This window comes from Tricharina praecox (genome assembly GCF_024521635.1).
Source record: "Tricharina praecox strain CBS 144465 chromosome Unknown BZA05scaffold_1, whole genome shotgun sequence".
NCBI classification, from domain to species: Eukaryota; Fungi; Ascomycota; class Pezizomycetes; order Pezizales; family Pyronemataceae; genus Tricharina; species Tricharina praecox.
Genome location: NW_026250403.1, coordinates 400,918 through 426,660, shown reverse-complemented (window position 1 = coordinate 426,660; position 25,743 = coordinate 400,918). Strand labels below are relative to the sequence as shown.

The following is a 25,743-nucleotide window of genomic DNA, read 5'->3' as shown; positions in this document are numbered from 1 at the left end:
GTTTTCTTGGTGCCAACCCTAGTTGTGCGACTAGTGGCTTCAGCAGTCAAAATTCTCAGCTTTCCGCACAGACACTTGCCACGCCCGCCCGAGTTAGGTGTTTTGTGTGTGGAAAGACGACTCTCAGACAATCCAGACCTTCCGCCCCAACGACGACGACCCAGACGAACTAACACCACAGCAGCCATGGGGTAAGATACGATTAATTCATGCGCGAGTCGAACAAATTGCTGATTTGAGGCGGCAAACAGTATCGATCTTGACCACAGGAGGCCTACGCACCACCGCAAGGTACGACTTTGAATTCCACCCCGCGTTACAACCCCATTCCTACGAGATCCTATTTGCGACGCAAAGCGAGAGGTGTGGATTGGGAGACTGCTGAAGTCGCGGGACGAGGAGGAAGTGGAAACACATGGGAATCGTCAACACGACATGGAGGAGCTAAAATGGGGTTTCGCGATTACAACTATGAAGAGCTGTCCGCTGACGGATCCGGGGCAAACAGGCTGCCAAGAGCGACAATGTGTACATCAAGCTCCTCGTGAAGCTGTACCGCTTCCTCGCCCGTCGTACCGATAGCAGCTTCAACAAGGTCATCCTCCGTCGGCTCTTCATGTCGAAGATGAACCGTCCCCCGGTGTCGCTGTCCAAGATCGCGCGCTTCGCCGCCAACCCCAAGGTCAACGAGAAGACACCCAAGAACGCCGAGCGGACCGTTGTCATTGTCGGTACCGTCACCGACGACAACCGTCTCCTCACCACCCCCAAGGTGTCGGTTGCTGCTCTCCGTTTCACCGCCACTGCGCGTGCCCGTATTGAGGCCGCTGGAGGCGAGTGCATCACTCTTGACCAGCTCGCTCTGAGGAGCCCCACCGGTGCCAACACCCTGTTGCTCCGCGGACCCAAGAACTCCCGGGAATCCGTCAAGCACTTCGGAATGGGCCCCCACAAGCACAAGAAGCCGTACGTGGCCCCTCTGCATCTACTGGAAGCGTTGCCTGTGATCACGGTGGAGCAAATTGCTGATGCATTGGTCGCAGATACGTCGAGTCCAAGGGCCGCAAGTTCGAGCGCGCTCGTGGTCGCCGCAACAGCAGAGGTTTCAAGGTGTAATCTACATGTTTGGGATAAAAGTCATTTCGTGTGGGGACTTCGTTTTTTTCTTTTATTTTCGGTGACCTTTCGCAATGATAATCAAACTCCGACCATGACGAGATTATTGAAACTTCAATACCCTCTGTCTGCAATATGTGACAGAATTGGCGCGAGGGTTCAGTTCATGTCCCGAGCCGTTTGTGTTGGCCGTCAATCTTGCGTTTATCGGCCATCAGCCTCTACCACCTCCATAGTACAATCGATATCATCCGAATCGAGTAGGAGCACGTCTCGAACGTAAGCCAAGCATAATGAGGATGGGCATAATCTTTTCCGTCGGCCATCTCTTGGGACCATTCCGTGAGCCGGTTTGAGCGAGATGCTATACAAGGCGAGCTGGCGTATGAAATCAGCCCATGAGATGAGCCGTGGGTGTGATGCGCGTTGAGTTCTCCAACTTTTCATGTATTTGTGGTCATGTACATGACTGTATAAAGAAGATATTCGGCAAAAGCTTAGGTAAAGCATGTGGTCATCGAACACGAAGAAGAAACCAGATGAAGTACAAGATGAAGTAGATTACAATCCCCACCCGTACAATGTCCGCCCATCACACAATCCCACCCTTTTTTTTTACCTACGCGCCGTAAAGATTGATCTGTTCGACCATCTTTGCCGCCTCCTGGGCATAGTTTACCGGAGTAGCGCTCATGACTTGGTATCTGATCCTGGAATTCTCCTGGAACGTGTCCTCCTTCGCTCTGCACCTGAAGACGAACGTCTTACAGATGGCCTCGGCAAAGCATGCTTCGTACTCTTTCTCGTCGCCCGACTGCTCGCTGCGTTCCTTGAGCTCGTGCATCTCGTCCGCGGACTTGCCCATGATCAGCCGACCAATCTCATCGAAGCAGTTGAGCCAGGCCTGGCCGAAGGCGTCGTTCACTGAGATTGTCATGATGTAACTGGAGGTGTGGTCAGCTTGAGTAGAGGAAGAGAATGGTAGGGGGGTCCTACCGGTATTGAGGCCTGGGGTGTGTAACACCGCACTTCTCGCAACCCCAGCTGTCGTCATCCCTCGGTATCACTTTCTTGTTGCACTCGGGCTTGAGACAGGCTGGGTACGATATGTTATCGTGCTTGATGTAGACGATGGTAGCTTTGGTAGTGAAGTACTCCGGCTTGCCGTCCTGGCCATTCATTCCGATGTTCTCTTCCTTCACCTGGAGCAACGTCTTGTATGGATCATTCCGTCCCGTTGCTGCACCCACGGTCGAAAGCCCCGCATGGGTCTGGTATGTGGACAGGTCTCTCTGGCCCTGGCCGTCATACCAGCCCTTAAGGTTGTGTGCCTCATCGACGTCGGGGTTCGCCATCATCGACGAACTGTAGAGCATACTAAGAGAGCGACCGCCGAAGTCACTGACTTTGACACCCTTGAACGCAATCACCGTGTCCGGGGCGATGTCGAAAGTCTCAGCATTCTTTCCCCACACGGTGCAGCGGACGCAAGTGTTGGAGCTGTCGACAAGTGAGATTTCGCGCTTGGAGTATGGCTTCTGGGTGGCCTTGGACGTGATCTCTTCCATATCTCCGACCTCCTTGACTACACCCAGCACGTCGACGAATGCATCTTTCTCGACACGCTCGAGTTCTGAGAGGGGCACAAAGTTGAAGTTAACCTTCGGCACATCATCATCGTTACACTGGTTGCCAATTCGTCAGCTAATTTCCCATCTCGCTCGTCTGGGATGGCAAGAAACCAACGAACCACTTCGATTTCGGTTTCCCGGCCAAAGGTGAGTTCATAATCGTTGTTGACGTTCGAAAACTGCTTCTTGGCCATCACAACTCGGCACTTCGAAATGAAGTAGACCTGACCCTCCTGCAAAACTTCGTAATGTGCATCACACTCCTGGTTGAAGGCTGTGGCACGGATCTCGCCACTTTCATCGAGGAAAGTAACGGTAAAGAGCCTGCCCTCGCTCTTGCTGTTGCTCCATGACTTGATGTCCGACTTGTTGGTCACGCGTGCCTTGATGGTCCACTTGTTCTGGTACGGAGAAATGGCTTCGATGGGGTATATGTTGGAACGCGCACTGTAGAAGAACTGTCAGCTCTGCTATCCCAAGTCAGGTAGACATGGAACTTACGCTCCACCATCACCACCGGATGCTGCCCTAGAAGCTGCGGCAGGGATCGGAGAATTTCGCTGAGGTGCCGGCTTATTACCATAGAACGATGGGGCCGCGGCGGGTTCTTGAAATGCGGGGGTTTCCGAGGTTTGGTACGCTGCGGGTGCTGAGGTTTGGCCAGCGGTGGCGGCTTCCAGCGCTGTTGGATTACCAACTTTTTCCCTAACGCCGTGGGCTTTGAGGACTTCCAACTCGATGATGATCAAGATCCTGAGCTCGTTCGTTAGTATGATGACGTTGCTACCGGAAGTGCTGGTCCGTACTTCTTGTCTTTGACCTTCTGGGCGTTGTAGTTGGTGAGCTTAATGAAGCAGCCCTTCTGCAGTTCGCCAGACTGGACAACATGATTCGTTTCTGTGGTTCATCATGAGCTTGAGGTATAAGTGGCAAGGACGGGCAAGAGCTACGTGTCGAGATCATCGCTTGGATGAAATGAGTTGAATCTGACAACACAACGCGGAATCTTCAAGCCATTAGATCTTCTGTCCTTTAAAATGCACAGCGTTCTGACATACCGCTCTGGTGCATTGGCCTGTGCTGCTATTGGTTTTATCTGAAGCACCTGCAAAACCGGATTTGGCACGGCCTGTGCTGGTGGAAGGACGGAGGTAAATGCTTTCCTGAGAGCATCGACGGTACAAGGATTGTCTCCCATTTTGGACGAACTGATAGGTATTCCTGGCGCTGTTAAGTCGAAGTGAAATGAATGAAAAAAATGTGGTAGTAGAATCACAGGAAGCGGTGATGCATGGGGTGGTGATGAGCGTCGAAAAGATCAGATGTTGTGAGTCGCGTTCTGGGAGAAGCGTACGCGATTGGGGCTGGAATAGAATCATGTCACATGACTATGTGGCGGTGCCAATTACATTATTGCATGTCGAAATCCATGTAAACCAATCAAACCACAAACAACCACCAGAACAACACCAAACAGACAGCAATAGAGAATCATTCAGCCATGGTTTACGAGTCTCCTCGCGTCTCTGAAGACCGCTTGTCGTCCGACGCCGCGGCTCCCAAGTCTCCAGCTATGGGAGATCACTGCACCAATAACCCTCCACTAGGTTGGTCCGAGCAAGCATTATGACGTAGGCGGGGCAAGCGGTATAACTGACGTCTCTGAACCCTCCCAGATGCCTCCGAGAGTTCTTCTGGGGTGAGCTTGTGTTTCTTCGACTCCAGTACAGCTCGAGGGAGCCAATAGTCCGTTATGATGGTCTCGTTTTGCTGAGAGATGTACAGGAGATCGTGAAGCTCGGTGAGACCGAGGTGAGCTCTCTGTCGCGGATATCTCACTCCGGCTCTTCTCACGATGCGACGTTCAATAGGTCTACGTCTCAAAGCCGTACGACGCAGAGCTACGGGAAGCCAGTCTCTTGGTTCTCCTGACCAACGGTGTCGGTGTCCACTCCGTCAACAACCAGGTCCAGGCAGACCACTTCGCGAAAGAAGGCTACTTTGTCGTGATGCCCGATTTGTCGGTGGCCCTCATTCTACGTAGCTTCAAAGAGATTCTAATTCACATGCCTGTACAGGTTCAATGGTCAGTCTCACAAATGGGGTCGGAACCGCACAGATTGACCCAAAAGCAGGCGATGCTGCTCCCAAATCCGCAAACGTAGCCGCAGCGGTCCCGGAAAAGCAAGAGCTGGGGCTTTTGGACCAGATCAAGATGAAAGCTGTCGAGGGCGTGAAAGGCTTCATGATCGGTTCGTTGCTGTCTGAATTCCAGTACCTACCTATGTGATGTTTATTTGCCTACTTGCCGTACAGATATGTGGATCGCCCGTCACACGCCGGAAAACACCATGCCAATTATCGAAAACGTCCTGACGGCCGTCAAGGAGCAGTACGGTGACAAGCAGTACAAGGTCTCTCGCGGGATCTACGTTGTGGGCTACTGTTTTGGTGGAAAGTATGCACTGAGGCTGGCGGCCCGCGACGATGTTACGGCAGTCGCCATGGCACATGGTCTGCCTTCTCTGAGTATCCTTCCGCCTGGGACAGTCGCTGATGTTGGACAGGAACTATGGTCGACTTGGAGGACATCAAGGGAGTGAAGAAGCCGGTCACATTCGCGTGCGTCGGTATGTGCACTTCCCTAGAACTTCATGATTCATGTACTCATGACTATGTCTGCTCCGATAGAAAACGATCCCTTCTTTCCAGATGAAGTCCGCGAGGAAGGAGAGAAGTTCCTCGAAGAAAACAAACTGGAGTATGAGCTCCTCGTGTACAAGGACGTCCCTCATGGTAAGCCCATTTCCTTAGCAATCCAGTTCGGTCTTAACAGTACCCAGGATTCGGTGTTTATGGAAGCTATCCCGATCCTCTCATCAAGGATGCCCAGGCAGGAGTGTTTGAACAGTTTCTTGAGTTCTTCAGTAGTCACTAAGGCATTGAATATCCCCACTAGATATCATGAGAATGATTGATGTAATTTTGGGGGTTGGAAGTGTTTTAATTACTCTAGTGCTTGATGAATGGATCCAACTTTTTTGTTTCATCATCATAGCATTCGACTTAGTAGATCATGGCTGTATACATGTCCGTTTCCACCCCACTGTCCGACCCCGCTGGGGCCCGGCTCGACGTGAATTCCATCTTGCTCTCCGTCTGACCCTGAATGAATCTAACTTTTTTTGTTTAATCATTGGTTGCATGCGACCTAGCTAGATCAAGGCATATCTGAATGGATCTAACGATGAAGCCGCGATTTGGTGAACGAAATGTCGAGTGCTTAGCTATGATACAGTCAATGTAGATCTTATCTCCAAGCGGTTAATTAGCGTCTTCCGGAGCCTCAATGCCCCACTAATGAGCTTCCTTCGTCAACCATCAAACGGAGCAGAAACACCTCTCGTCTCTCACCATCTCGGTTTGAAATCTCCTGCTCGAACTATCCTCGAACTCCCCCATTTCCCATATACTGTCGCGCCCCGAGACCGTCTTCAGCATGAGCTGTCCCCACGTCGCGGAAGCTCGTACGCAAGCCCTCGCGAAGAACCGCAACGTATAGAGCTTGCGTTGCTGACCTAGTATACTAGGTCTTGTGGCTCCGAGAGCCAATCAGAGCGTCCATCGAGAAGACTGCACGCAGTGCTTCGATAGCATCGTAAGCTTTCACGGCGTGGATTTAAGACACCAATCACTGACTAATAGCTGCAGGACGAGCCTCAAGGTCTGAATGTCTGTCTGGGCTGCTTCAACGGTGGTTGCGCTGGCGAGAGAAACCACGCCGAGCTCCATCACAAGTTAGCCAAACACCCACTGGCCCTCAATATCCGTCGAACCAAGAAGCCCAAAGTCGAGGTGGGCTGCTACGATTTCACCCCGATCACACCTCGGATTTGCTAAGTCAGAGTCAGCGTGATGAGCCACCGCAGAAAATTTCTAGGCTTGCCATTGCGGCTGAGACCGAGAGCGATCGTTACGATACCCATACGGCGGTGATTTGCTACGAATGCGGTGGGAAGGAGGTGGAGAGGACTACCGGGAATGTATGCTGGATGACCACCTCCATTGATCATGCTTGACGGATGTTGATTTATTCTTTCCTGGCATCATAGCTGTCCGCGGTCATAGACGGTATCATGTCGGCAATGACCTTTGCTACCCAGACGGAAGTCAAGGCTTGGGAACAGGAGATCAACCCGTGTGAACATACGCTTTGCTTGGAACAAACAGAGTCAAAACAGCTTGAATCCCAGAGTGGGTCCCGTTCTGCCTGCGGCATGGGGGTTTATACTGATTACTGCAGATCTCGCCCATTGTGCTGATTGCGACTTGAATGAGAACCTTTGGCTCTGTCTGCAGTGCGGAAACCTTGGATGCGGACGGGCCCAGTTCGGCGGAGTCGGCGGAAACTCTCATGGCTTGGCTCATACCGATGCCACGGGACATCCAGTTGCCGTCAAGCTTGGCTCAATCACACCGGAAGGCAACTGCGATGTTTACTGCTACTCTTGCAATGACGAGAAGAGTGACCCTGAGATCAAGGCTCATCTTGCCCACTGGGGAATCAACATCGCGGAGAGGCAGAAGACGGAGAAGAGCTTGACGGAGATGCAGATTGAACAAAACCTGCGTTGGGAGTTCTCGATGACTTCGGAGGATGGCAAGGAGCTCAAGCCGATATACGGACAGGGCTTGACTGGGTTGAAGAATCTGGGCAACTCTTGCTATCTGGCTAGCATAATACAATGTTTGTATTCATTGCCTGCCTTCAAGGAGAGATATTTCGAGAAGGTGAAGGGCTTGCCAGAAGTCCCGAACCCCGCGGAAGACCTGGAAACACAGCTCCGAAAGATTGGAGATGGATTGTGGTCGGGACGATACTCAAGGCCAGACTCTGATGTTATGGCTAGCGAGTATTCCACCGAGCTTCCACACCAGAAGGGTCTTGCTCCCTCTATGCTGAAGGCTCTCATAGGAAAGGGACATGAAGAGTTCTCGACCATGCGCCAGCAGGATGCGTTCGAGCTGTTATTGCATCTCTTCAATCACATCGAGAAGTCCGGACACCCGGAGGGACTAAAGGACCCAGTTTCGGACTTTAGATTCATGCTTGAACAGCGATTGCAGTGTTTGGGGTGTAAGAAGGTCGCCTACAGGACCGATATACAGGACAACATATCTGTACCTGTACCCGCGAGAAGAATTAAGACTCCCGATGTTGTGATGGACGAGGCCGGAGAAGCCGAAGCTGGAAAGGACAAGAAGGATGTCTTCGAACCTGTCACCATCAAGGAGTGCCTCCAGATTTTCACCTCCGATGAGGTTGTGGAGTTCACTTGCAAGGGTTGTGGTGGCAAGCAAGCGACGAAGTATGTTATCCGCTCCATAATGTCGATAATTTTACTGACGATAGATGACAAGACGCTCCCGCTTCAAGTCCTTTCCTAATGTCCTCGTCATCAATTGCCGCCGTTTCGAGCTCGTCAACTGGGTGCCAACAAAGCTCGATATCCCCATCATAGTCCCCGATGAGGCCTTCCCGCTCGATGATTACCTCTCTTCGGGCATCCAGCTCAGTGAGGAACTACTCCCTGAAGATTCCGCTGAAGGCCAACCCGCTTTTGTCGCCAACGAACTCGCCATGGCACAGCTCGAGGCTATGGGATTCCCTAAGCCTCGCTGTGAGAAAGCACTCTACAAGACTGGTAATGCAGATGCCGAGACAGCAATGACTTGGCTCTTCGGCCACATGGAAGACCCCGATATTGACGATCCCCTCGTTATTCCTGTCTCCAGTGGCGCCCAAAAGGTCGGCCCGTCGCAAGACTCGATCGATATGGTCATGGGCATGGGCTTCACAGCCGCCCAGGCGACGAAAGCACTTAGGGAGACCCACGGAAACGTCGAGGCCGCGATTGAATGGATCTTCTCTCATCCGGAGGATAGCTTCGAGGACGAACCTATGACCAAGACTACTGCTGCTCCAAAGGCCCAGGAGGAACCGGGAAATAAAGAGCTCCCTGCGAACTTTAAGCTCTCGAGTATTGTCTGCCACAAGGGCGGAAGCATCCATGCGGGCCATTACGTCGCGTTCATCAAGAAGGATCTCAGCCATGTCCAGAGTGAGGAAGGAGAGAGCTGGGTACTTTTCAATGACGAGAAGGTGGTCAAGAGTGGTGACGCTGAGGAAATGAAGAAGTTTGCGTAAGTTCAGTGACTCAAGTTTTCGAACGATTGCTAACGATTGTAGATATGTCTACTTCTTCAAGAGGGTTTAGAGCATGTCTAGCATCGAGGGGGAGGGAAAGCGGATGTTGTTTGCTGCTCTCATACGATTGGTCGATTTGCTCGAGATCTCGCGTGATTGATTGATGACCCAAATAAAAGACATCGAGGAATTGTTGTAGCCTTTGAAGACTCTACTGTGATAGTAGATCATGCTAAATTGTACAAGATACTATATAAGCCGTGAAGGTCGCTCCTGGGTTCCCCATGGGCCTGCGAGTGGCTCCGCCGAGTCACCCGCAATGCAAAATGGACACCCAAAAGATAGGTACAGTTACAGGTATCCTAGCCATGAAAAGAAAAAGAAAAAAAAGTATAAGTATTGCTCTCCGAGTAAACGCCAAACTAAATACTAGAAAGTAACCCCTACTTATTCCAACAATCTACTAAACTCTCCTCCCAAGGCCTTCAGTTCAGCGTACGTCCCTTCCTCGACAATTTTCCCCTCCCCCACCACTACTACCCTCTGCGCAACCCTCATCAATTCCTCGGCATGGGTAATCATGAGCACCGTCATCCTCCCCTGCTCCTCTCTTAGCAACCTCACCACATTCTCCTTGATGGTTTTTGCACTCTCCGAATCCAAGTTCGCCGTGCACTCGTCAAGTATCAACACTCTCGGCCTCCTCACTAGCGCACGGGATATCGCTACTCGCTGGGCCTGTCCTGCACTCAACCCTCCGCCCCCGGCGGAAAGCAGCGTGTTATACCCCTCCGGCAAACTCTCCACAAACTCGTGGATCCCGGCGAGCTTCGCGGCGCGGACAACATCCTCGCTCCCTACCTCGCCCGCGGGCAGGCCGTAGGTGATGTTGTCTGCCACGCTGATGTCCCACAGTGTTGGCTGCTGCGGAATGATCGCTAGGCGCTGTCGTAGCAGCCGGGTAGAGAGTGTGGTCAGCGGGTGACGCCCGATGAGGATTTCTCCGTCGTTGGGGGTGTACAGGCGCTGAAGGAGTGCTACGAGTGTGGATTTGCCGCTGCCGCTGGAGCCGACGATGGCTATGCACTGGCCTGCGGGGATTGTGAGGGACAGTCCGCGGAGGACGGGGATATGAGGACGTGCGGGGTAGGAGAAGACTACGGATTTGAAGGTGATTGCCGCGGGGAGAATGGGGAAGGAAAGCGTGCCCGATTGCTCGTGCGAATCGTGGGGCAGAGTGGAGAGCCGCAGGACTCGGTGTGCGCTATCCTTGCTGTTGCTTATTTGCGGGATCATCCCGATTATGACGTTGGCGTTGGCGGTGGAGAAGAGGAGGAGGGTAAAGACACTGAGGACGTCGCTGAGGCTCTCATTGGATTTGAACATTAGATGGGCGCCGTAGTAGAAGATCAATGCTACCATCATATTAGCCAGTGAGTACAAGATATGTCGGAGCGGAGACTCTCACCAGTAGCGAAAAGCATCGAGGAATCAGACAGGCCAAACCAGAAGCCCTCCCAAAAGCTCCTTCTAATACCCAGAGCCAACCCCGTCTTCGTAGCATCAAAGTACTTCTTCCTAAAGAATCTCTCTATGTTGTAGTTCCTCACCGCGCGGATATTAGTGATAGCCTCATAGAGGATACCACCCGTCATCTGCGCTGCGTTGTTACACCTATTCTCATAGTGACCCGACATCCACGCCATCCCTCTAGAGATCCCATACATGACGGGCGCAATCGATGATCCGACCAACGTCAAATGCCAGCTTGAGATCAAGCTCCACGTCATACAAATCACCATGAGAGACACACCGACGAATGTGAGCCCCGCGAATCTACCGACGATGTTGCGCATCTCCTCGACGTGCTTCTCGAGATCTTCGATTAGGTTTGCAACGGAGTTTTCGTCGCGGGAAAACCAGGCTAGCGGTTGGTCTAGCACCCGTGAAAAGGCCCGTATTCGGTGATGGTCGGCCCAGGATTGCCCGCTGAACTCCAGGAGGTAGAACATCAGGTAGTAATTTAAACCGTCGGCGAAGGCCACGCCGATGATGCTTAGTGCCCAGTTTCGGGCAGTGGATTCGGGGATTCGAGTATCGAGGATTGACTGCAGCAGCCGGGCAAGAGCGAAGGCGAAGACTGGAGTGGAAGCGGCATGGAAGAAAGCGGCCACGAATCCGAGGACCAGAAGGAACTTCCCTTTGGTACTGAGCGCCGGCCAAACCGTGGCGAAGATCTGCCGTAACGTTGGCTTGCCCTGCTGCACACGAGATATAGCTCGTTTTGGCAGCGCTCTTTCCTCATCAGTGATAGGTTTCGGTGGATTCGATCCCTCCCCAACTGTACTAAAGTTCAGAAAAATTTGAGATATCGGGCGTGCCGAGGGCGTGACCGCAGATATAAAGGGGAAATCGGTGAGCGTCATCACTTCGGAGAATCGCTTGTCTCTAACAATGCTGACCTCTGGGGAACCTATCTCTTTCGGGACCTCATCCGCGAAGGGCCCGTCATGTCTCGTAATTCGATCTTGCGCCCCTATTTCTTTCAGTAAATTGTTGGCGTACGGGCCATCATATCCTGTGATTCGATCACCGTCCTCGACGGTATTTCCACTCCCGGGCCGTCCCACCCCAGAAGCATCGAGGAACATTTGAAACGGGCCAACTTCTGTCTCGAGATTTCTACGATGCCCTTCTTGCACGACTTTGCCCCTCTCCATGACGTACGTGAAATCGTCCGGCCCGATCTCGCAAATATCATGGGTGATTATGATCGTTGTCTTGCCTTTTCTCCACTCTCGTATGGTCTCCATCACGATGCGGCGATTGGACACGTCCAGGGCGCTCAGTGCTTCATCCAAAATCAGTATTGTTGCGTCGCGAAGGCGGTCCCGCGCCAAAGCTACCTTGAATTGGGAGTCAGTGATAAGAACACACGTAGTCCTGGGGATCTTGAAAACCTACTCGCTGCATCTGGCCACCCGATAGCTGTTTACCCCCCGCACCAACAATGGTATCCAGTCCACAAGGAAGATCTAAAATCGTCTTCTCCAGAGCCATGGCCCTACATGCATCCAGAACATCCTCCTTCGTAACGTTTTCGTAGTCTCCGCGGCCAAACGAGATGTTGCGGAATACGCTCTCGTTAAAAAGTGGGCTCTGCGCCTGCACTACCGAGATGTTGTCTCTGATCCATCGAGGATCCAGTGTTTTGATGGAGTTGCCATCTATGGAAATATCGCCGGCGAGCGGGTGATGGGCACCGATTACTAGACTTGCTACAGTGCTCTTCCCGGACCCGCTGTGGCCAACGATGAAGGTTGTTTCGTTCGTCGGAAGGCGGAGGTTGACGTCTGTTAAGACCAGCTCACTAGGTCGCGATGGGTATGTAAACGAAACCTATTCGGATTAAGACCCGGAAGAGACAAGGAGTTGGGAATGCCTTACACCTGTAAGCTCGATATCACCACTGCAAGTCATAGGCATGCGTCCACCAAGCTGGCGGCGGCCACTGCCTGTCTTATTTTCCATCGTGGTTAACAGCGCTTTCAACCAAGCGCCAGCAGCCCTGCCCTTCTCCAGAACCATCACCTGCGGCATAACCGTTTCCAGTGCCTGAGTAGCCATCAAACAACTCCAGAAAGTAGTCATGATATCCCCCGGCGAGAACTGGCTTCCTCCGCGGACCAACTTATTCCCGTACCAGAATCCCTCAACGAACATGCCCAATATGAGGATCCTGGTGAACCCCATCCGTAAACCATTGAGGTGTGACTGTTTCCTGTACTCCTTCGAGGCCCAACCAACCGCTTTGACGAAAGAACCGTGCTCTTGTGCCTGTCCGTTGGAAGCTTTGACGGTTTCAATCCAAATGATGGCCGAGCTCGCGGTTTTGGAGGCGACAGCAAGATACTTCTTTTGTCCATCGATATGCGGCTGGATTTTTGACGATAGATAGGCGATCAAGGCCAAGGCAACGGGGATCAATGCCAGAATAACTAGAGTCAGGGACCACGAGTGGTAGAACGCGACACCGACAGCTGCTGTGGCTGTCACCAGTTCCTGTGTAGCAAATCCGAGTGGCTGCGAAACAGCTAGTTGTAATGCTTTGATGTATCTACCAAGAATTCACTGTTAGCCAGATGAAATGGTTTACCGAAGAAGGAAGAGGAGGATCAGATTGGCAACCAACGTTTGTGAACCCGTTATCATGGCCGAAACACCAGTCTTCCTCTCCTCAAACCAGCTGAGATCCTTGCTGATGAGACTATCGAAGAGTTTGTCCCTGGCGGATTTTGCTTGGAGCTCCCCGAACCAGAGCCACATAGCAAAGAAAGCGCCGTTGAGTATCCAGCTGCCACATCCCAGAATGGTGAGCCACAGAGAATACTTCTTCACTTCATCCATGAACTCGTCTGGGCTCAGAGTACCGCTCCCGAACTGCGCAAAGGCTCCAAAGATCTTGCCCATCAGTATGGACATACCTGGGATCACCAGGCCGCTGATAATGGAAAGCGTAAGCGCTGCTCCGAGTACGATTTTATGCCGCCCGGTGGTGAAGGCGAAAAGCGATGTCCAAGGCACATCCTTCTGCTCATCTTCGTCAGTCACAAGGGGAGCGTCACTGGGTGCCTCCGAATCCAGTGACGATCTAGCACTGTGATGACCATCATCGGTTGGTGGCGGTGTTTCATTGGTAGAAAGGTCGTTCAAGGCAACTTCGTCCATGGCGGTTCTGTAAGAGTCGATTGAAGTTGCTGGTGTCGACGACATTCCTTAAGAACGGTGGGGGAAGGAGTTGGGCTAACAAAAGATCGGAAAATGGGGATTGAGTATTGTATGGTCGATGCATTCCGATGCAAACAGGTCCGCGAATTCAAAGAGTATATCAAACTACAAGATTAATAATGAGTAATAGATTGTGAATCCTAAAATTTCTGGATACTGGTGGCGCATGGCGGTCTTGATATTGGTGGCGCATGGCGGTCTTGATATTGGTGGCGCATGGCGGTCTTGATATTGTTCGCGAGGTATGGCTTGCAAGGACCAATCCAGCACATATATCCAAGACATGCATCGAGAACACGAAACGGCGTACCGTTTGCCGAACGAAACAACCTCCTCGTCACTCCTTGAATGGAAGACAAGAGGAGCATGTTCATCCCAAGTTATCAGTACGGATGCGTACGTACTAGACGGGCTCAGGGAAAAGCCACCTAATTTGTTCTCGAAATATTAATCTCATCCCGCTGTCTAAATTCAAGACGCCGAAGTACCCCACAAATGCACCAATCTTTTTTCGAGATCCTCACGAGTAGATTATCGCTTAGTTACCAGCAGCAGCCTTCTCCTTCTCTTCCTCCTTCCTTGCGTCGTCGTAGATCCAATCGTTAAGACCCGCACGGTTTCTGGCGATCTCAACAGCGTAGAACTATACGGGTCAGCTATGATATCCCTCGCATACCACTCCAAAGGCTTATGAGTCCTCGGCCGCTAGATAAAGGGAACCCCCACCTGCATTCTAGGAGCAAACATGGTAGTCTTCTCCTCGTACTCGGCATTTGCGGTCCGGCGCAGGAGAGTACCAAAGTTGTAGTCCTCGACAGTCTTCTCATATTTCATCATGAAGCTCCTCCATTTCTCCTTGCCTTCTTTGTCCTTCATCCTGTCCTCGTCGAGCTCCTTGGCAGCGTCGAAGTCCGGGAACACCTCGAGCAGGTGTGCCATGATCTCGTCATCCAACTTGGTCAGACGCAGGTCGGTTCCGCGACGCTTTTGCAGGATGTTCCAGTAGGTCTGCGCGTGAATGACCGCCTTGACAGCAAACTGCTTCTCGATCTGCAAACTGGTTTAGTTACACTTTTCGCTGGTATTGGAGGGGTGGGAATCTGACATCCTCCAAGTTCTCGGCCTCCTCCGCCGTAAATTTCTTGGGGACCTGACGAGCAACAGACATTGTGACTGGATGTGGTGGGAGGTGAAACGGGACGAAGGAATGTTGCGTTCGCGACTGGTGACGGAGGGTGCGCGGTAAGAAGCGTGGGGCAGCCAACTCTATTCTCCGTACCCCTCCATCTAATCTTATCGCGTCAGATCCTTGGCAGCGCTATCACCAAATATCGCTCGAACTTGCAAGCCCGTGGTGCCTGCAGATACTCGGGCTTGTACCTGACGGGGAAACGGACATTGATTGATTGATTGATTGATTGATTGATTGTTCATACAGCATGGAACCCGAAGGTTATGGCCGATAGAGATATCTACAATACAACATTTCGACAAAGAAATTCCACCACCAAATCCATACAGAAATGACAAGCCAAATCCCTTCGTCTCGCAATATTTTGAAAGTGAGCCTCCGAAGAGGCTCGGGTTGTCGGTTTTGCGCTGTAGCGGCGCTTCGTAACCCTCCTCTCCTCCAAAAGGTACCTTCACTCGGTACTACCCTCAACATAACCAGTCTAGCGCACACGGCATGGTGCTCGAAAGGAATCATCGTCTCGGGGTTTGCGTAGCTGTCAAGGCCGGGGCCCGATGAATAGCAGCGAAGATATTTGGATCGAAGGCGGGACTGGCAAAATGCCGGTTGTCATGGCCGACGTTGTCCTGGGCCAAGCCCTGAGCTCCCCCCCTGGAGTTCACTCTCCTCCCCGCCGTCGCCGTATCGCCTGCTAAACAGGCTCTCCTAGAGTGATAAAATCGATGATGATGTGCGGGGAAGCGATGGTGAGACTTCTTCAGAGGTTCGGATGTAGCACCCGTGGTAGTGCAGTTCTCCGGCCAGGGACCGAGGCTCGATTGATCTCTATCGCTTCATGCTCATCGTCGTCGAACTCATCGGTCGGGGCACTAAATCCGCGGTCGGAAAGAGTGGACACACACGCCACATGAATCCTGAAGCCAAAGTGAGCGGGGCATTTGGTGTGCCAACGCATAGTCTTGGCATTTTTGGAAGGTTGGTGTGGTTGTCGGAGGTGTGTGGGGAAACGGACGTGTATCTGCCATGATAGTAAGGTCGAACGCAATGATGATTCAAAAACAAAAAGCCTGTACCTGACTGAGTAGACCTAGTATTTGATTTGTTTAAATGGAAGCTAAGACGAGCGCCTGAAACTGTTTCAGTTACTGATAGGTGCCAATTTCTGTCGCTTGCAAGTCCGTTCGGCCCAAATACATGCAAGCGGTACATCCACAGCCGTACACGGCGTATAAACCAAACTCTCAGTGATATCTCCCGTAAGATAGCCGTAAATCACCACCAGTAGCCCTTGTATAAGTAATCGAATACGGACGAAACGTCCATAACGCCTGTCCCACCCTCATTATTCATTTCTCTCACCCTCTGTAGCCCCAACAACAGCCTTCACAAACCCTTCAACCTCCGTATTCTCCTCGTACCCCCCATCCCTCAGTTTCTTCAGCCTCGCCAGCGCGGCTTTATCTCCTTTCTCCTGCGTCCACGTAACTCTCCCCGCATCACCGTCGCCTCTTCCCCTGCCCCTGCCCCTGCCACGTCCACGACTCCCGCGCGAAGCATTCTGCTGTCGCCGCTCCATCTCCTCATCACTTGGCCGTTGAGCGGCATTGTATATTCCCATCAGATGCGACTGCAACGTTTTGGAGCTGAGCATATGCACGATCTCGGGGGAATCGAGGAGTGGTGCGAATTTGTGTTGCAGCGTGATGGCTGCGGGCTGAGTCTCTTCGGACACTGGAGGTGGTGGCGGTGGTGGTGCGGCGGGGGGTTCGAGCGTATGTGTGAGTTTGTGGGGTTTGTAGCAGACGAGTGAGCAACTGGCGTGCTTACGTTAGCTAGGTGCCATTGGCCGACTAGGGGGGAGGAGAGTTACTATGGTGTTAGGCAGGTAGGACATTTGTATTTTGAGGGGTTCTCGTGACAGAGGCCACAGACAGCTGGGGGGTTCGAAGCCATGATTGCGGTTGTAAGATGCTTACGGAGGGGGACGTGATGGTTAAAAGGTTTTGGTGCAACCACGCAGAGACGCGTTTGACTAGTGCACCGGTTCACGTGTAGTTGGCAGGGAAGTCCGCGATGAGGGGCACGGAGAAAAGGTTGGGGGCGGGCACGGTGCGCGAAAAGAAGGGACACTTCGTGGCAGGGCGTCCGTCTCTGACCCGTTTCCCGCCTATGTACCGGCACGGTGGTGATCTCTATGCTTAGAAATGCATTAGATACGCAGTGGCGAGTCACTGACGACCAAACGTCATTAGTGGGCTCTCGGCCGTCACCGCCGAGTTCTCGCCGAAACTCCCAACCACAACCACAACCACTTCACAATGTTCACGACGATACCAACAATGACCGTACGAACCACTCCCCGTGTGCTTCTCCGGGGGCTCTCCCGGCGCACCCTCACGACCAGTCCCCGCCCGCAATTTCTCTTAGCTACCAAAGCCCACCGCCCGCTTGCCCCGCGACACCCGAAGCTCCACATCTCGTTCTCCCCCGCGCGCAGCATGTTCATCCAGACCGAGACGACTCCGAACCCGGAGGCGCTGAAGTTTATTCCGGGGGTCTCGGTGCTCCCCGAGGGCGCTCAGAGTATGGAGTATCTGGACGGGCGCGACACGCACAGCTCCGCGCTGGCGCGAAAGCTCTTCGCCGTGGACGGAATCCGCAGCGTTTTCTACGGCCCGGACTTCATCACGGTTACGAAGAACGAGGATGTCAATTGGGCGCATGTTAAGCCCGAGGTGTTCTCGCTCATCACCGAGGCGCTGAACAGTGGGCAGCCGGTTGTTACGGAGGGGGAGACGTCGATGGCCGCCGATACCGCGCCGGCGGAGGGGGATACCGAGGTGGTGGCGATGATCAAGGAATTGCTTGACACGCGAATTCGTCCGGCCATCCAGGAGGATGGTGGAGATATTGAGTTCCGCGGCTTCGATGTCGACAAGGGCGAGGTGCTCTTGAAGCTCAGGGGCGCGTGTAGGACCTGTGATTCGAGCACTGTCACGTTGAAGAACGGGATCGAGAGCATGTTGATGCACTACGTGAGTTCGCCTCGAGGTTTGTTCAGACGGTCCGGACGCTGACGAATGCAGATCGAGGAAGTCAAGATGGTGACCCAGGTTATGGACCAGGAGGAGGAGATCGCAGTGAAAGAATTCGAGAAATTCGAAGAGAAGCTGAGGAAAGTCAAAGGGTCGGCGGTGTAGATGGGTTGTGCGAGCGCTTACGTTTTTCAAAGGATGCACCAAATGTTCGGCCTAAAGGGATAGCGGTGGCTGCTGGGGGATGAAGTCGGACAGACCACCCGTCATCTATCCATCTATGTAGATGTAGTTTGCAATGCTACTGTGATATCATTCGTTCTATCATTCATCCCTCGGTCTCCAAAACGTCCATGCGATCCCGCCAAAAACAAGACTTGACACTAAATTTACTAAACACACCATCAGCCTTGTCCCTTCCCGTCTTCTATGTTCCCAGGGCAACTCACCTAATATACTCTGGGCCCATGAAACTCCCATGGCCGTCACATGATCATGGTGGATTCTATTCAACCACGAGCAAGCGACGGTAGACAGTAGGATCAGCATAATCACCATGACCGCAATGGCCCGATACACATGCTATCACGCTGTCAGCCTTCCGCACATGCGCGCACACCCAGGAGAATTCAAACGCACCACTTCCCGGCTCCCTCTACACAGCCTCAACTCGACATTCCTCATTTCGACAGCCATCATCGGCAGCAGCGCCGCAAGCTCCACCAACTCCGCTGCCGGATCCATGCTTGCCTTCTCCACATCCACCTCGACCTCGACCGCGGCCCTGCCCCACCACCATCGCCGCCGCCGCCTTACAGGCTGCACACACGTCCTATATCTCCAGCCCAAATAGCGCCCGCCCACGCCGACACTGGCAATATCCACGACGCTAGCGGAGATCCAGCACTCCCGCTGGTCGTACGTCACCACCGCCGATAGTTTCTCAAACACGGCGGAGGCGGGACACGCGGGACACAGCTCGAAGGTACGTTTGCAGGATATCCCCGAGACCGTGACGATGGTGCCGCCGGTCGATGTTGTGGGACTCTGCAAACAAATGTGGTAGGGAATACCGGCTGGTTGGTAAACGGGTGATATCGTGTGATTGCGCGTACATGGGCGGGACATGACGACAGGTGAGGGTACGCGTAGGCTCGGCGGCATGGCGGTGGGGATAGTGGGATAGTGGAATAATGGGATAGTGATATGGTGATATGGTGATATAGGGATTGAGAGGTCTGGTGGATTATATCCAGCGGATGGGTGCTCCCCGACTCCCCAGCGAGAGGTCATAGTAACTGAGACAACCGAACGCAAATCTCGGAGAAACACTCCCATAACTGATAGTTCCCGACCCGCCGGAGGCATAACGCCTTTAAGATCTAGATTTCACGTGGAGTGGACTCTAGCCGGGCATCTCTATTTCGGGACTTCAAGTAAGAAATAGTTCTGTAGATAACAACACCATAAACACCAAATTACCAAATTACACTCGCTTGCAACAGAAGGAACAAAAAGGAAGCCCATAGGAAGCCCATCACATCGCAGTTTCAACCTGATTCAGTACATACACAATTCGCCAAATGTGTTGACCAACATGAGCAAGCCAATATGCGCAATACCCAGTGTCGTCGTCAAAGTCAGCGACGGCGCGATAAAATCCAGAATCGCAAACATAATCATGGGGTAGTGAACAGAAGAGTTGGGCGCCGCTGGGATGCAAGGTCTCGTGAGGGACAGCATCTTCATGAAAAAGACAACAATCTTCACCAATATAATCGACTGCGGCGCGAGCAATTTTCCTCTCCAGCCTGAACCAGTTGGTGGGACGACTTCGAAATCTAGGAGAGGTTCGATCGGCTTGGGTGAGTCGAGATGGGGCCTCAATATCATCGACGATTCGGTCATAGAAGATCCGGTCACCGGGTCTTCGGGGGCTATTGTATTCTCCTTCTGCAGCTTTGGTTGTTTCGGCGACCCAGAGGGTCTCTTCGGGGAACCGGGTGGCGTAGCGCTCCAACTCAGTTTTGAATTCCTGGGACCGCGTGAGGAACCATTACGTTTATCCCCTAGGGTATGTCCGTTGCTGGTAAAAGACGGGGGTTCCTTGAGCGATCGTGGCCCCAGGGGATCGGGAGTGATTGATCGCGGAGTGTCAGCGATAGGCGAAATTCGCTTGAAGCCAAGTGTTTGGCTCTCGTCGATTACTGGGGGACTGTTGTGCGCAACGGAGCCGCGTCTCTGTGACCGTGTTAGTTTCTGGGTTCCAGTGTGATCGTCTTCACCAGAACTTGTATGTACCATCGGTGGTGCCTCCTCGCTGACACCCAACTCGATTCCAAGGAGGATTTCCTCTGCGGACGGTCGTACTGTCGGATCGGGGTTGATGAGAGCTTTCAGAGAATGGTACAACTGCTCGGGAAGGTCTGTGCGGATCATTTCGTGCTCATCCAAGCCTTTCCAGGCCGATATCTCAGCACGAAGAGCCTCCATGTCTTCGTTTTCTTCGTTGATCTGATCAGCACATATGTAGGGGAGTTTTCCGAAACTCATGAAATGTAGGATCATCCCTAGAGAGAAGATATCTGATTTCGTTGTGAAGTTTTCGTATGCCCCGCCAGGTGCTACCCGCTTGAGGACCTCCGGTGCACAATATGATATCGTTCCCGTGTTGCCTGTTGACTCCCGTACTTGATTCTCCATCTGTACTTCTCCGAAATCGCTGACCAAGACCTTCAGTTCTTCGCCGGGAATCCCAGTGTCATGTAACAAGCAGTTTGAAGGTTTCAAATCTCTGTGTATGAAGCCGTTTGAATGCAAGTGATTTAATCCCTGGGCGATGTCTCGGAAAAACGAGATGATCTGTTTAAAAGGCATCTTTCTTATGTTGAAGAGTTGTCCTGGAGGTTCTGGCTGTCCCCGAGACTTCCGCCGTAAGCGTTCCTTCAACGACTCTTTGGTGGGCGGCTTCGGAGAGCCCAGAATAAAGTGGTGGAGATCGCCGGAATTACAGTACTACGGTTGGCTCGAATTCAGCTTCCAACACAAGGAGCCAAGGAAGATATCTATACCTGCTGAAGGATGAAGGCACAAGGCACGCTAGGGCCGAAAGCTTCAGAGCTCATTAGCAAATTCTAACTGACAGATACCGGCCACAGGAAGTATACCAGAAATCTGCGCATTCTCAAGCCAGACATGTCGATATGAGACCAGATTGGCATGCGAAAGTCGCTGAAGCAATTGAACTTCCATCAACACCTTCTCTAACCACCCGTGATTGTTTCCTGAACTGCGTGAGTATGACATCATCACCCCATCCGAAGTCAGGCCGAAGATGTCTACTCACCAACCGGCACTCTTTTGCAAGCAAAGTTCCCGAGTGTGACACTGTCCAGAACATGTCGTACGAGTAACACCACTCCCTTCCCTCCCCTCCCGAGCTCACGCTCTGTGACAAAAAACCTGTGTTTCTCGTGTTAAACATTGGAGTGGAGTACCGCATGGCGAGTGCTGTACCTTTCAAAGTAGCCTGGACTGAAAGAACTGTCTTTGATGCCTCCATCGCGTTGCGAATTGGGCGCGTCGTCTTCGCTCGCTGCTTCGTCACTCGAGCTCTGGTTTGTCTCCGGCGTCAGCCTCGGGAGCGGCACCGATCTCCTAGTCTCCGGTGATGTCGAGTCCACCACCGGGATCCTACGTAGGCGACTGTGTAAGCCCCATCACAGCGGCAGTCGGTCAGACCACTTACGAAGAATCCAGCATCCGGAAGTAGTGTTGGTCGACAAAGCCCGAATCCGCAAGTGGGGTGCTGCTTCGCGCTCGGTGGCCACCTAGTCCCGGACTGAGCGGATCGGAGGTGGGCTCGTCGCCATGATGCATGGGTCTCTTGCAGTACGGGCACGATTGGGAGTTGGTGGCATCCACGGGAGTGGCGGGCGAAGCTTCACGGAGGATTATTTGGCGCGAGTGCGGATCGTAGAGCACGAGCGTTTGCTGGTGACGTCTGCAGGTGAACGCGAACGCGGGTCAGCATGCTGAAGCAAAGCGGCGAGTGTCTTTGTCGAGGCCTTTGTTGAGGCCTTTGCATTGGGAGAGGGGCGGTCAACGCACAGGACAACACTTCGTGAATCGTCGGAGCTGTAGCGTATTAAAGACATGTCGACGGTGGTGGTGGCGGTAGTGGGTGTCGAGCTCGGGGGGATGAATCGATTGGGCGGCTGATGTGTCTTTCTTCTTTGGTCAAGGAAGGGAAGTCGCAAACAGTCCCTTCCGAGAACGAGAATTTTATGTGGTGGTCATCACCGGAGAGCATAGGACTGGCTGTAACAGGATATTCTAAGGGTAGTTGGACAAGTCACGGGCAGTTGAAGCGCAATCTGGCAGATGCAGGTGCTGCAGGTGCAAGCAAGCGGAAAGCAAGCTATGGATTGAGGCGCGATGATTGGTGTTGGCGGGAGGCACTCGCTTCCGACCTCATTGGACAGGAAACCTAGCATACTCTACTCAGTGTTGAAAACGGCAGTACGTGAGTTATCTTATCTTATCGTATTGATCCCATCTCATCTGGATTCCAGCGCAGTGTTCATTGCTGTCGTGTTTCTACCGCGTCTCCCGCAACCTCGTCCGCTTCCGATCTGCCCGCACCATCCCGCCCGCTCTGCCCACACCATCCCACCAGCTCCCATGCTCGTTGCACCGCGCCATGTCGCTGCCCACTATACTTATGCCAACATACAATTCTCCAAATAGAGCTCTCCGTAGCACCCGCCAGACTCGCATTGGTTTCTCACACGCGGACCTCTCGCCTACCGCGCCCTTCGATGACAACCCAAAATGGAAGCTCTTCATTACTACAAGTAGCAAGATATGTGCTTGGGACCGCGATGGTTGCGAACCGATCTTTACATCGTCATCACGTGGCATTGTCGCGGCAAAACGCGCATTAGATGGTGCGCCTCCTACCGCGGGGCACCTCGGATGTCCGGTCATTTCGCTGATATTGGTTCGTAGGATCGGTACTGGCGATTGCAGATGCTCAAGTGGTTATGCTTCACAAGGTCGAGGACGGTCAGGACAAATCTTACCGGTTGAGGGGAACGCAGGTTAGGGATCTGCTCGTCTGGTGTAGCCATGGATTCGCATCTGACTTCTTGATGTGCTGCAGAGATGCCGACTTCTTCAATACTCGCATGATTCTCGTAACTTGTTTTATACAGACTCGCTCCACAACAGCGTTCAGTCCTACTCGCTCTCGGATAACCGCGTCGCCGATGCCGCAAGATCGCACCCATCCCCAATCACTGCCTTTGCCGTTTCCTGCGATTCCAATCTCATTATCTCAGCGTCTTCAAAGCCCCCGACGGTCCAAATCCACAACCAAATGATGGCTACAACAATATCGCTCGTCCCATCTGCATCTTCGGCACCCGTAGTCACCTGTGCATTCCATCCGAGCAGAAAGCACATCTTCCTGTTAGCTTTCGGTGACGGCGTACTGGCCGCCTTTGATTACACGAAACTCTCTCCCGCTAAAGCCGGAAACAAGGAGAACGCAGGACTTGGAGTCACAAGGTGTCATGCGCGAGGCATCCATACGTTCCGGCATCTGCATGATCCCAGCATTGCAGGTTCTGCCGGAATCACCGGTGCTGGATTCGTTCCCGGTCAGCGAAGTCGAGCAGTTACTGTGGGCGAAGATGGGAGATGTTTTCTGGTCGATTTTGAGAAGGGAGATACTCTAGGAAGCTGGCATATCGGTGCTCCCGCCACAGGGTTGACCATCAGGGAGATCGACGCCGCTGCCAAGAGCAGGAAAGAGGAACTCGGTGGTTACTTCATCGGCGTGGGTACTGTGCACGGAAGATGTTTGGTATATGACGGGAATGGCAACAAGGTTGCAGAGCGGGTGGTTGACACTGAGGGGGAGAGTATACTCGATGTGGAATGGGTGGGTTACTTCGATCCTGCTGAGAAAATACTTGACACTAATTAAACACTTCCAGGTTTGCGGTGATGTGTCCGCACCAGAGGTTGATATTGCTCCCACACAGCCTTCACCAGAAAATGCTGCATCGAGAGAACAGCCTGGAAAGTCCGACCGCACGCGGAAATCCACCAAGGCGCTCCAAAGCCAAAAGCTCAATATGAGCAGTTCGCCCGTGTCTCCAGAGGAGGTTGATGAGGATGGCAACCCCCTTATCAAGGAGGTCTCGGCAAGACGTAGACACAGAGCATTCTCGCCGCCAGTCTACGACTCTCTGGAAGATGCGGCCGATCAGGGGTATATGATGCTCTTCAGCCCGGTGAAACGGAGTAGGGTGTCCAAATCTGCATCATTACCGGGAAAGAAAACCGAGAAAATCCACAGACCTTCGGACCCTCGGGCCCGTGCTTCGACACAGAGTAGTGATCACCGAAGTGCGATAAGCGCGCCGCAGCTGTGGGATGATGGTGTGCCTGATAATGGAGAAACTAAGGAAGAAGCTGAAGTAGAGCCCGAGGAGCTGGATGCCTTTTCTGCGTTTCAAGGGGACGTGCAAAAGGACACCACCACCACCGGAGAAGAATCGGGCTCTAACAACGTTTCTATTTTCGGGGGTCTTTCCAGTGTGCGTACAGATCGAATCAAGGTGGACGAGGCAACCGATGATGGGCGGATCCTAAGCGAGATCCGGAGTATCCGAGCATTATATTCTGGGAAGTCTAAGAGCGTCACGGAACCTGAAAATCCACCAGCATTACCTGAACCTTTTGTTCCCCCTACTAAGGCTAGAAGTACACCTGCCAGTAGGGCTGGTCGAGAATCTGTCGACGCTTCTAGCATTAAAAGAAGTATTAGCGCCCCCGAGAAAAAGATGCATGCATCCGAACTTTTCGTACCCGACGGGGAGGACGGTACTCATCAATCAGCTTTTGGAGCCACCGGAGCTGGGCCTGAAAAAACCAGCACTCAGGAGGAACAGGTTCAACCCGATCAGAAGGAACAGGTTCCGGAAGAACTGGCAACCGAAGAAGATGAAGACATCTGGGCAGCTCTCGCTGTCGGCAAACGCGCCGGTAGGCTCGGACGCAAACGCAAGAAAGCTCCCTTAGAGGAGGAGAGCATGATTGCCAACACTTTGCCCGACACCCGTGCTGACCCATCTCGCTCCTCAACCATACGCTCGGCTAAAAGCCGAAAGACGGTATCCTGGTCCGACGATCCCGAGCCACAGGCAGACTTATTCCCAACTCCGATGGCCTCTTCTTCTGTGATGGGGCAGTACGGTGGAGAGGGAGTATCTTCGTCTCGTTCGTACTTGGGATCTCGGCCTCTTTCGGTCCTCTCCGAACACCACAACGATAATTCTCGAATCGTCACCAATAGTACCGCCACAGCTTCCAAGCCGATAATAAGTGACGGCGGTGACATCGGTGGAATAGTCAGAGCAGCAGTGGAGCAGATGCAAGCTGCAATGTCTCAACAAATCAGCGCATTGCAGGCAGAGATGCAACGGCAGTTCAGTGCACAGCACGACGAGCTCCAAGGGCTACGAACCGAGATGGCTCGCGTCAGGGAGGAGAATCAGAAGCTGCGGGGGGCGCTCTTCCAAAGCACCGGTGTCAGGGATAGCGTTGGAAGGGCTATGGGATCCGGTAGCGGATAGGGAGCAATCCGTTAGTGGCGACTTGAGTGTGGAGTGTTTCCTTACCTTTTGGTTTGCATTGCGTCTTGGTGTTTTGGAGTTTTGGTTATGGCTACGTTACGGTGGTCACTGGGAAACATTATACCTT

The 25,743-nt window shown here is 52.8% G+C and overlaps 10 protein-coding genes across 10 annotated transcripts; 5 read left to right on the top strand and 5 right to left on the bottom strand.

Annotated features, from left to right (window-relative positions):
* Window positions 1-91: 91 nt before the first annotated feature.
* On the top strand, window positions 92-1,528 carry BZA05DRAFT_381226 (putative 60S ribosomal protein L18-B). Its single transcript, XM_051481986.1, has 4 exons — window positions 92-191; window positions 252-291; window positions 509-966; window positions 1,044-1,528. Exons 1-4 carry the CDS (start codon window positions 187-189, stop codon window positions 1,114-1,116), a joined length of 576 nt encoding a protein of 191 aa, XP_051344043.1. The 5' UTR covers window positions 92-186; the 3' UTR covers window positions 1,117-1,528.
* Window positions 1,529-4,096, bottom strand: BZA05DRAFT_345568 (uncharacterized protein). The gene is made up of 7 exons (XM_051481176.1): window positions 3,806-4,096; window positions 3,698-3,753; window positions 3,554-3,644; window positions 3,249-3,500; window positions 2,867-3,194; window positions 2,113-2,801; window positions 1,529-2,060 (listed from the first exon to the last, which is right to left on the bottom strand). The coding sequence occupies exons 1-7, from the start codon at window positions 3,943-3,945 to the stop codon at window positions 1,736-1,738; spliced, it is 1,881 nt and encodes a 626-aa protein (XP_051344042.1). The 5' UTR covers window positions 3,946-4,096; the 3' UTR covers window positions 1,529-1,735.
* A 95-nt stretch (window positions 4,097-4,191) lies between these two features.
* BZA05DRAFT_381219 (dienelactone hydrolase) lies at window positions 4,192-5,915 on the top strand. The gene is made up of 10 exons (XM_051481985.1): window positions 4,192-4,354; window positions 4,424-4,446; window positions 4,533-4,559; window positions 4,619-4,767; window positions 4,826-4,833; window positions 4,883-4,999; window positions 5,064-5,261; window positions 5,315-5,377; window positions 5,439-5,543; window positions 5,591-5,915. The coding sequence occupies exons 1-10, from the start codon at window positions 4,249-4,251 to the stop codon at window positions 5,683-5,685; spliced, it is 891 nt and encodes a 296-aa protein (XP_051344041.1). The 5' UTR covers window positions 4,192-4,248; the 3' UTR covers window positions 5,686-5,915.
* Window positions 5,916-6,246: 331 nt separating this feature from the next.
* Window positions 6,247-9,025, top strand: BZA05DRAFT_440097 (uncharacterized protein; the record flags this gene model as incomplete). Its single annotated transcript, XM_051486575.1, has 8 exons — window positions 6,247-6,274; window positions 6,338-6,405; window positions 6,459-6,602; window positions 6,659-6,790; window positions 6,860-7,001; window positions 7,051-8,116; window positions 8,169-8,951; window positions 8,998-9,025. 8 exons carry the CDS (start codon window positions 6,247-6,249, stop codon window positions 9,023-9,025), a joined length of 2,391 nt encoding a protein of 796 aa, XP_051344040.1.
* A 150-nt stretch (window positions 9,026-9,175) lies between these two features.
* BZA05DRAFT_3241 (ABC transporter family protein) lies at window positions 9,176-13,857 on the bottom strand. The gene is made up of 5 exons (XM_051480464.1): window positions 13,148-13,857; window positions 12,403-13,072; window positions 11,920-12,354; window positions 10,424-11,861; window positions 9,176-10,370 (listed from the first exon to the last, which is right to left on the bottom strand). The coding sequence occupies exons 1-5, from the start codon at window positions 13,726-13,728 to the stop codon at window positions 9,403-9,405; spliced, it is 4,092 nt and encodes a 1,363-aa protein (XP_051344039.1). The 5' UTR covers window positions 13,729-13,857; the 3' UTR covers window positions 9,176-9,402.
* Window positions 13,858-14,237: 380 nt separating this feature from the next.
* BZA05DRAFT_3189 (polysaccharide biosynthesis-domain-containing protein) lies at window positions 14,238-15,136 on the bottom strand. Its single transcript, XM_051480417.1, has 3 exons — window positions 14,849-15,136; window positions 14,470-14,793; window positions 14,238-14,386 (listed from the first exon to the last, which is right to left on the bottom strand). Exons 1-3 carry the CDS (start codon window positions 14,909-14,911, stop codon window positions 14,282-14,284), a joined length of 492 nt encoding a protein of 163 aa, XP_051344038.1. The 5' UTR covers window positions 14,912-15,136; the 3' UTR covers window positions 14,238-14,281.
* Window positions 15,137-16,012: 876 nt separating this feature from the next.
* On the bottom strand, window positions 16,013-17,070 carry BZA05DRAFT_3151 (uncharacterized protein). Its single transcript, XM_051480364.1, has 2 exons — window positions 16,806-17,070; window positions 16,013-16,749 (listed from the first exon to the last, which is right to left on the bottom strand). Exons 1-2 carry the CDS (start codon window positions 16,886-16,888, stop codon window positions 16,278-16,280), a joined length of 555 nt encoding a protein of 184 aa, XP_051344037.1. The 5' UTR covers window positions 16,889-17,070; the 3' UTR covers window positions 16,013-16,277.
* Window positions 17,071-17,520: 450 nt separating this feature from the next.
* On the top strand, window positions 17,521-18,285 carry BZA05DRAFT_381199 (uncharacterized protein; the record flags this gene model as incomplete). The annotated part of the gene is made up of 1 exon (XM_051481984.1): window positions 17,521-18,285. The coding sequence occupies one exon, from the start codon at window positions 17,521-17,523 to the stop codon at window positions 18,010-18,012; it is 492 nt and encodes a 163-aa protein (XP_051344036.1). The 3' UTR covers window positions 18,013-18,285.
* Window positions 18,286-19,391: 1,106 nt separating this feature from the next.
* Window positions 19,392-22,403, bottom strand: BZA05DRAFT_381197 (kinase-like protein). Its single transcript, XM_051481983.1, has 8 exons — window positions 22,081-22,403; window positions 21,719-21,973; window positions 21,487-21,663; window positions 21,317-21,432; window positions 21,138-21,254; window positions 21,042-21,082; window positions 20,272-20,985; window positions 19,392-20,211 (listed from the first exon to the last, which is right to left on the bottom strand). The coding sequence occupies exons 1-8, from the start codon at window positions 22,125-22,127 to the stop codon at window positions 19,531-19,533; spliced, it is 2,148 nt and encodes a 715-aa protein (XP_051344035.1). The 5' UTR covers window positions 22,128-22,403; the 3' UTR covers window positions 19,392-19,530.
* Window positions 22,404-22,764: 361 nt separating this feature from the next.
* On the top strand, window positions 22,765-25,713 carry BZA05DRAFT_3132 (uncharacterized protein). The gene is made up of 3 exons (XM_051480346.1): window positions 22,765-23,072; window positions 23,135-23,917; window positions 23,973-25,713. Exons 1-3 carry the CDS (start codon window positions 23,016-23,018, stop codon window positions 25,614-25,616), a joined length of 2,484 nt encoding a protein of 827 aa, XP_051344034.1. The 5' UTR covers window positions 22,765-23,015; the 3' UTR covers window positions 25,617-25,713.
* The last annotated feature ends 30 nt before the right edge of the window (window positions 25,714-25,743 follow it).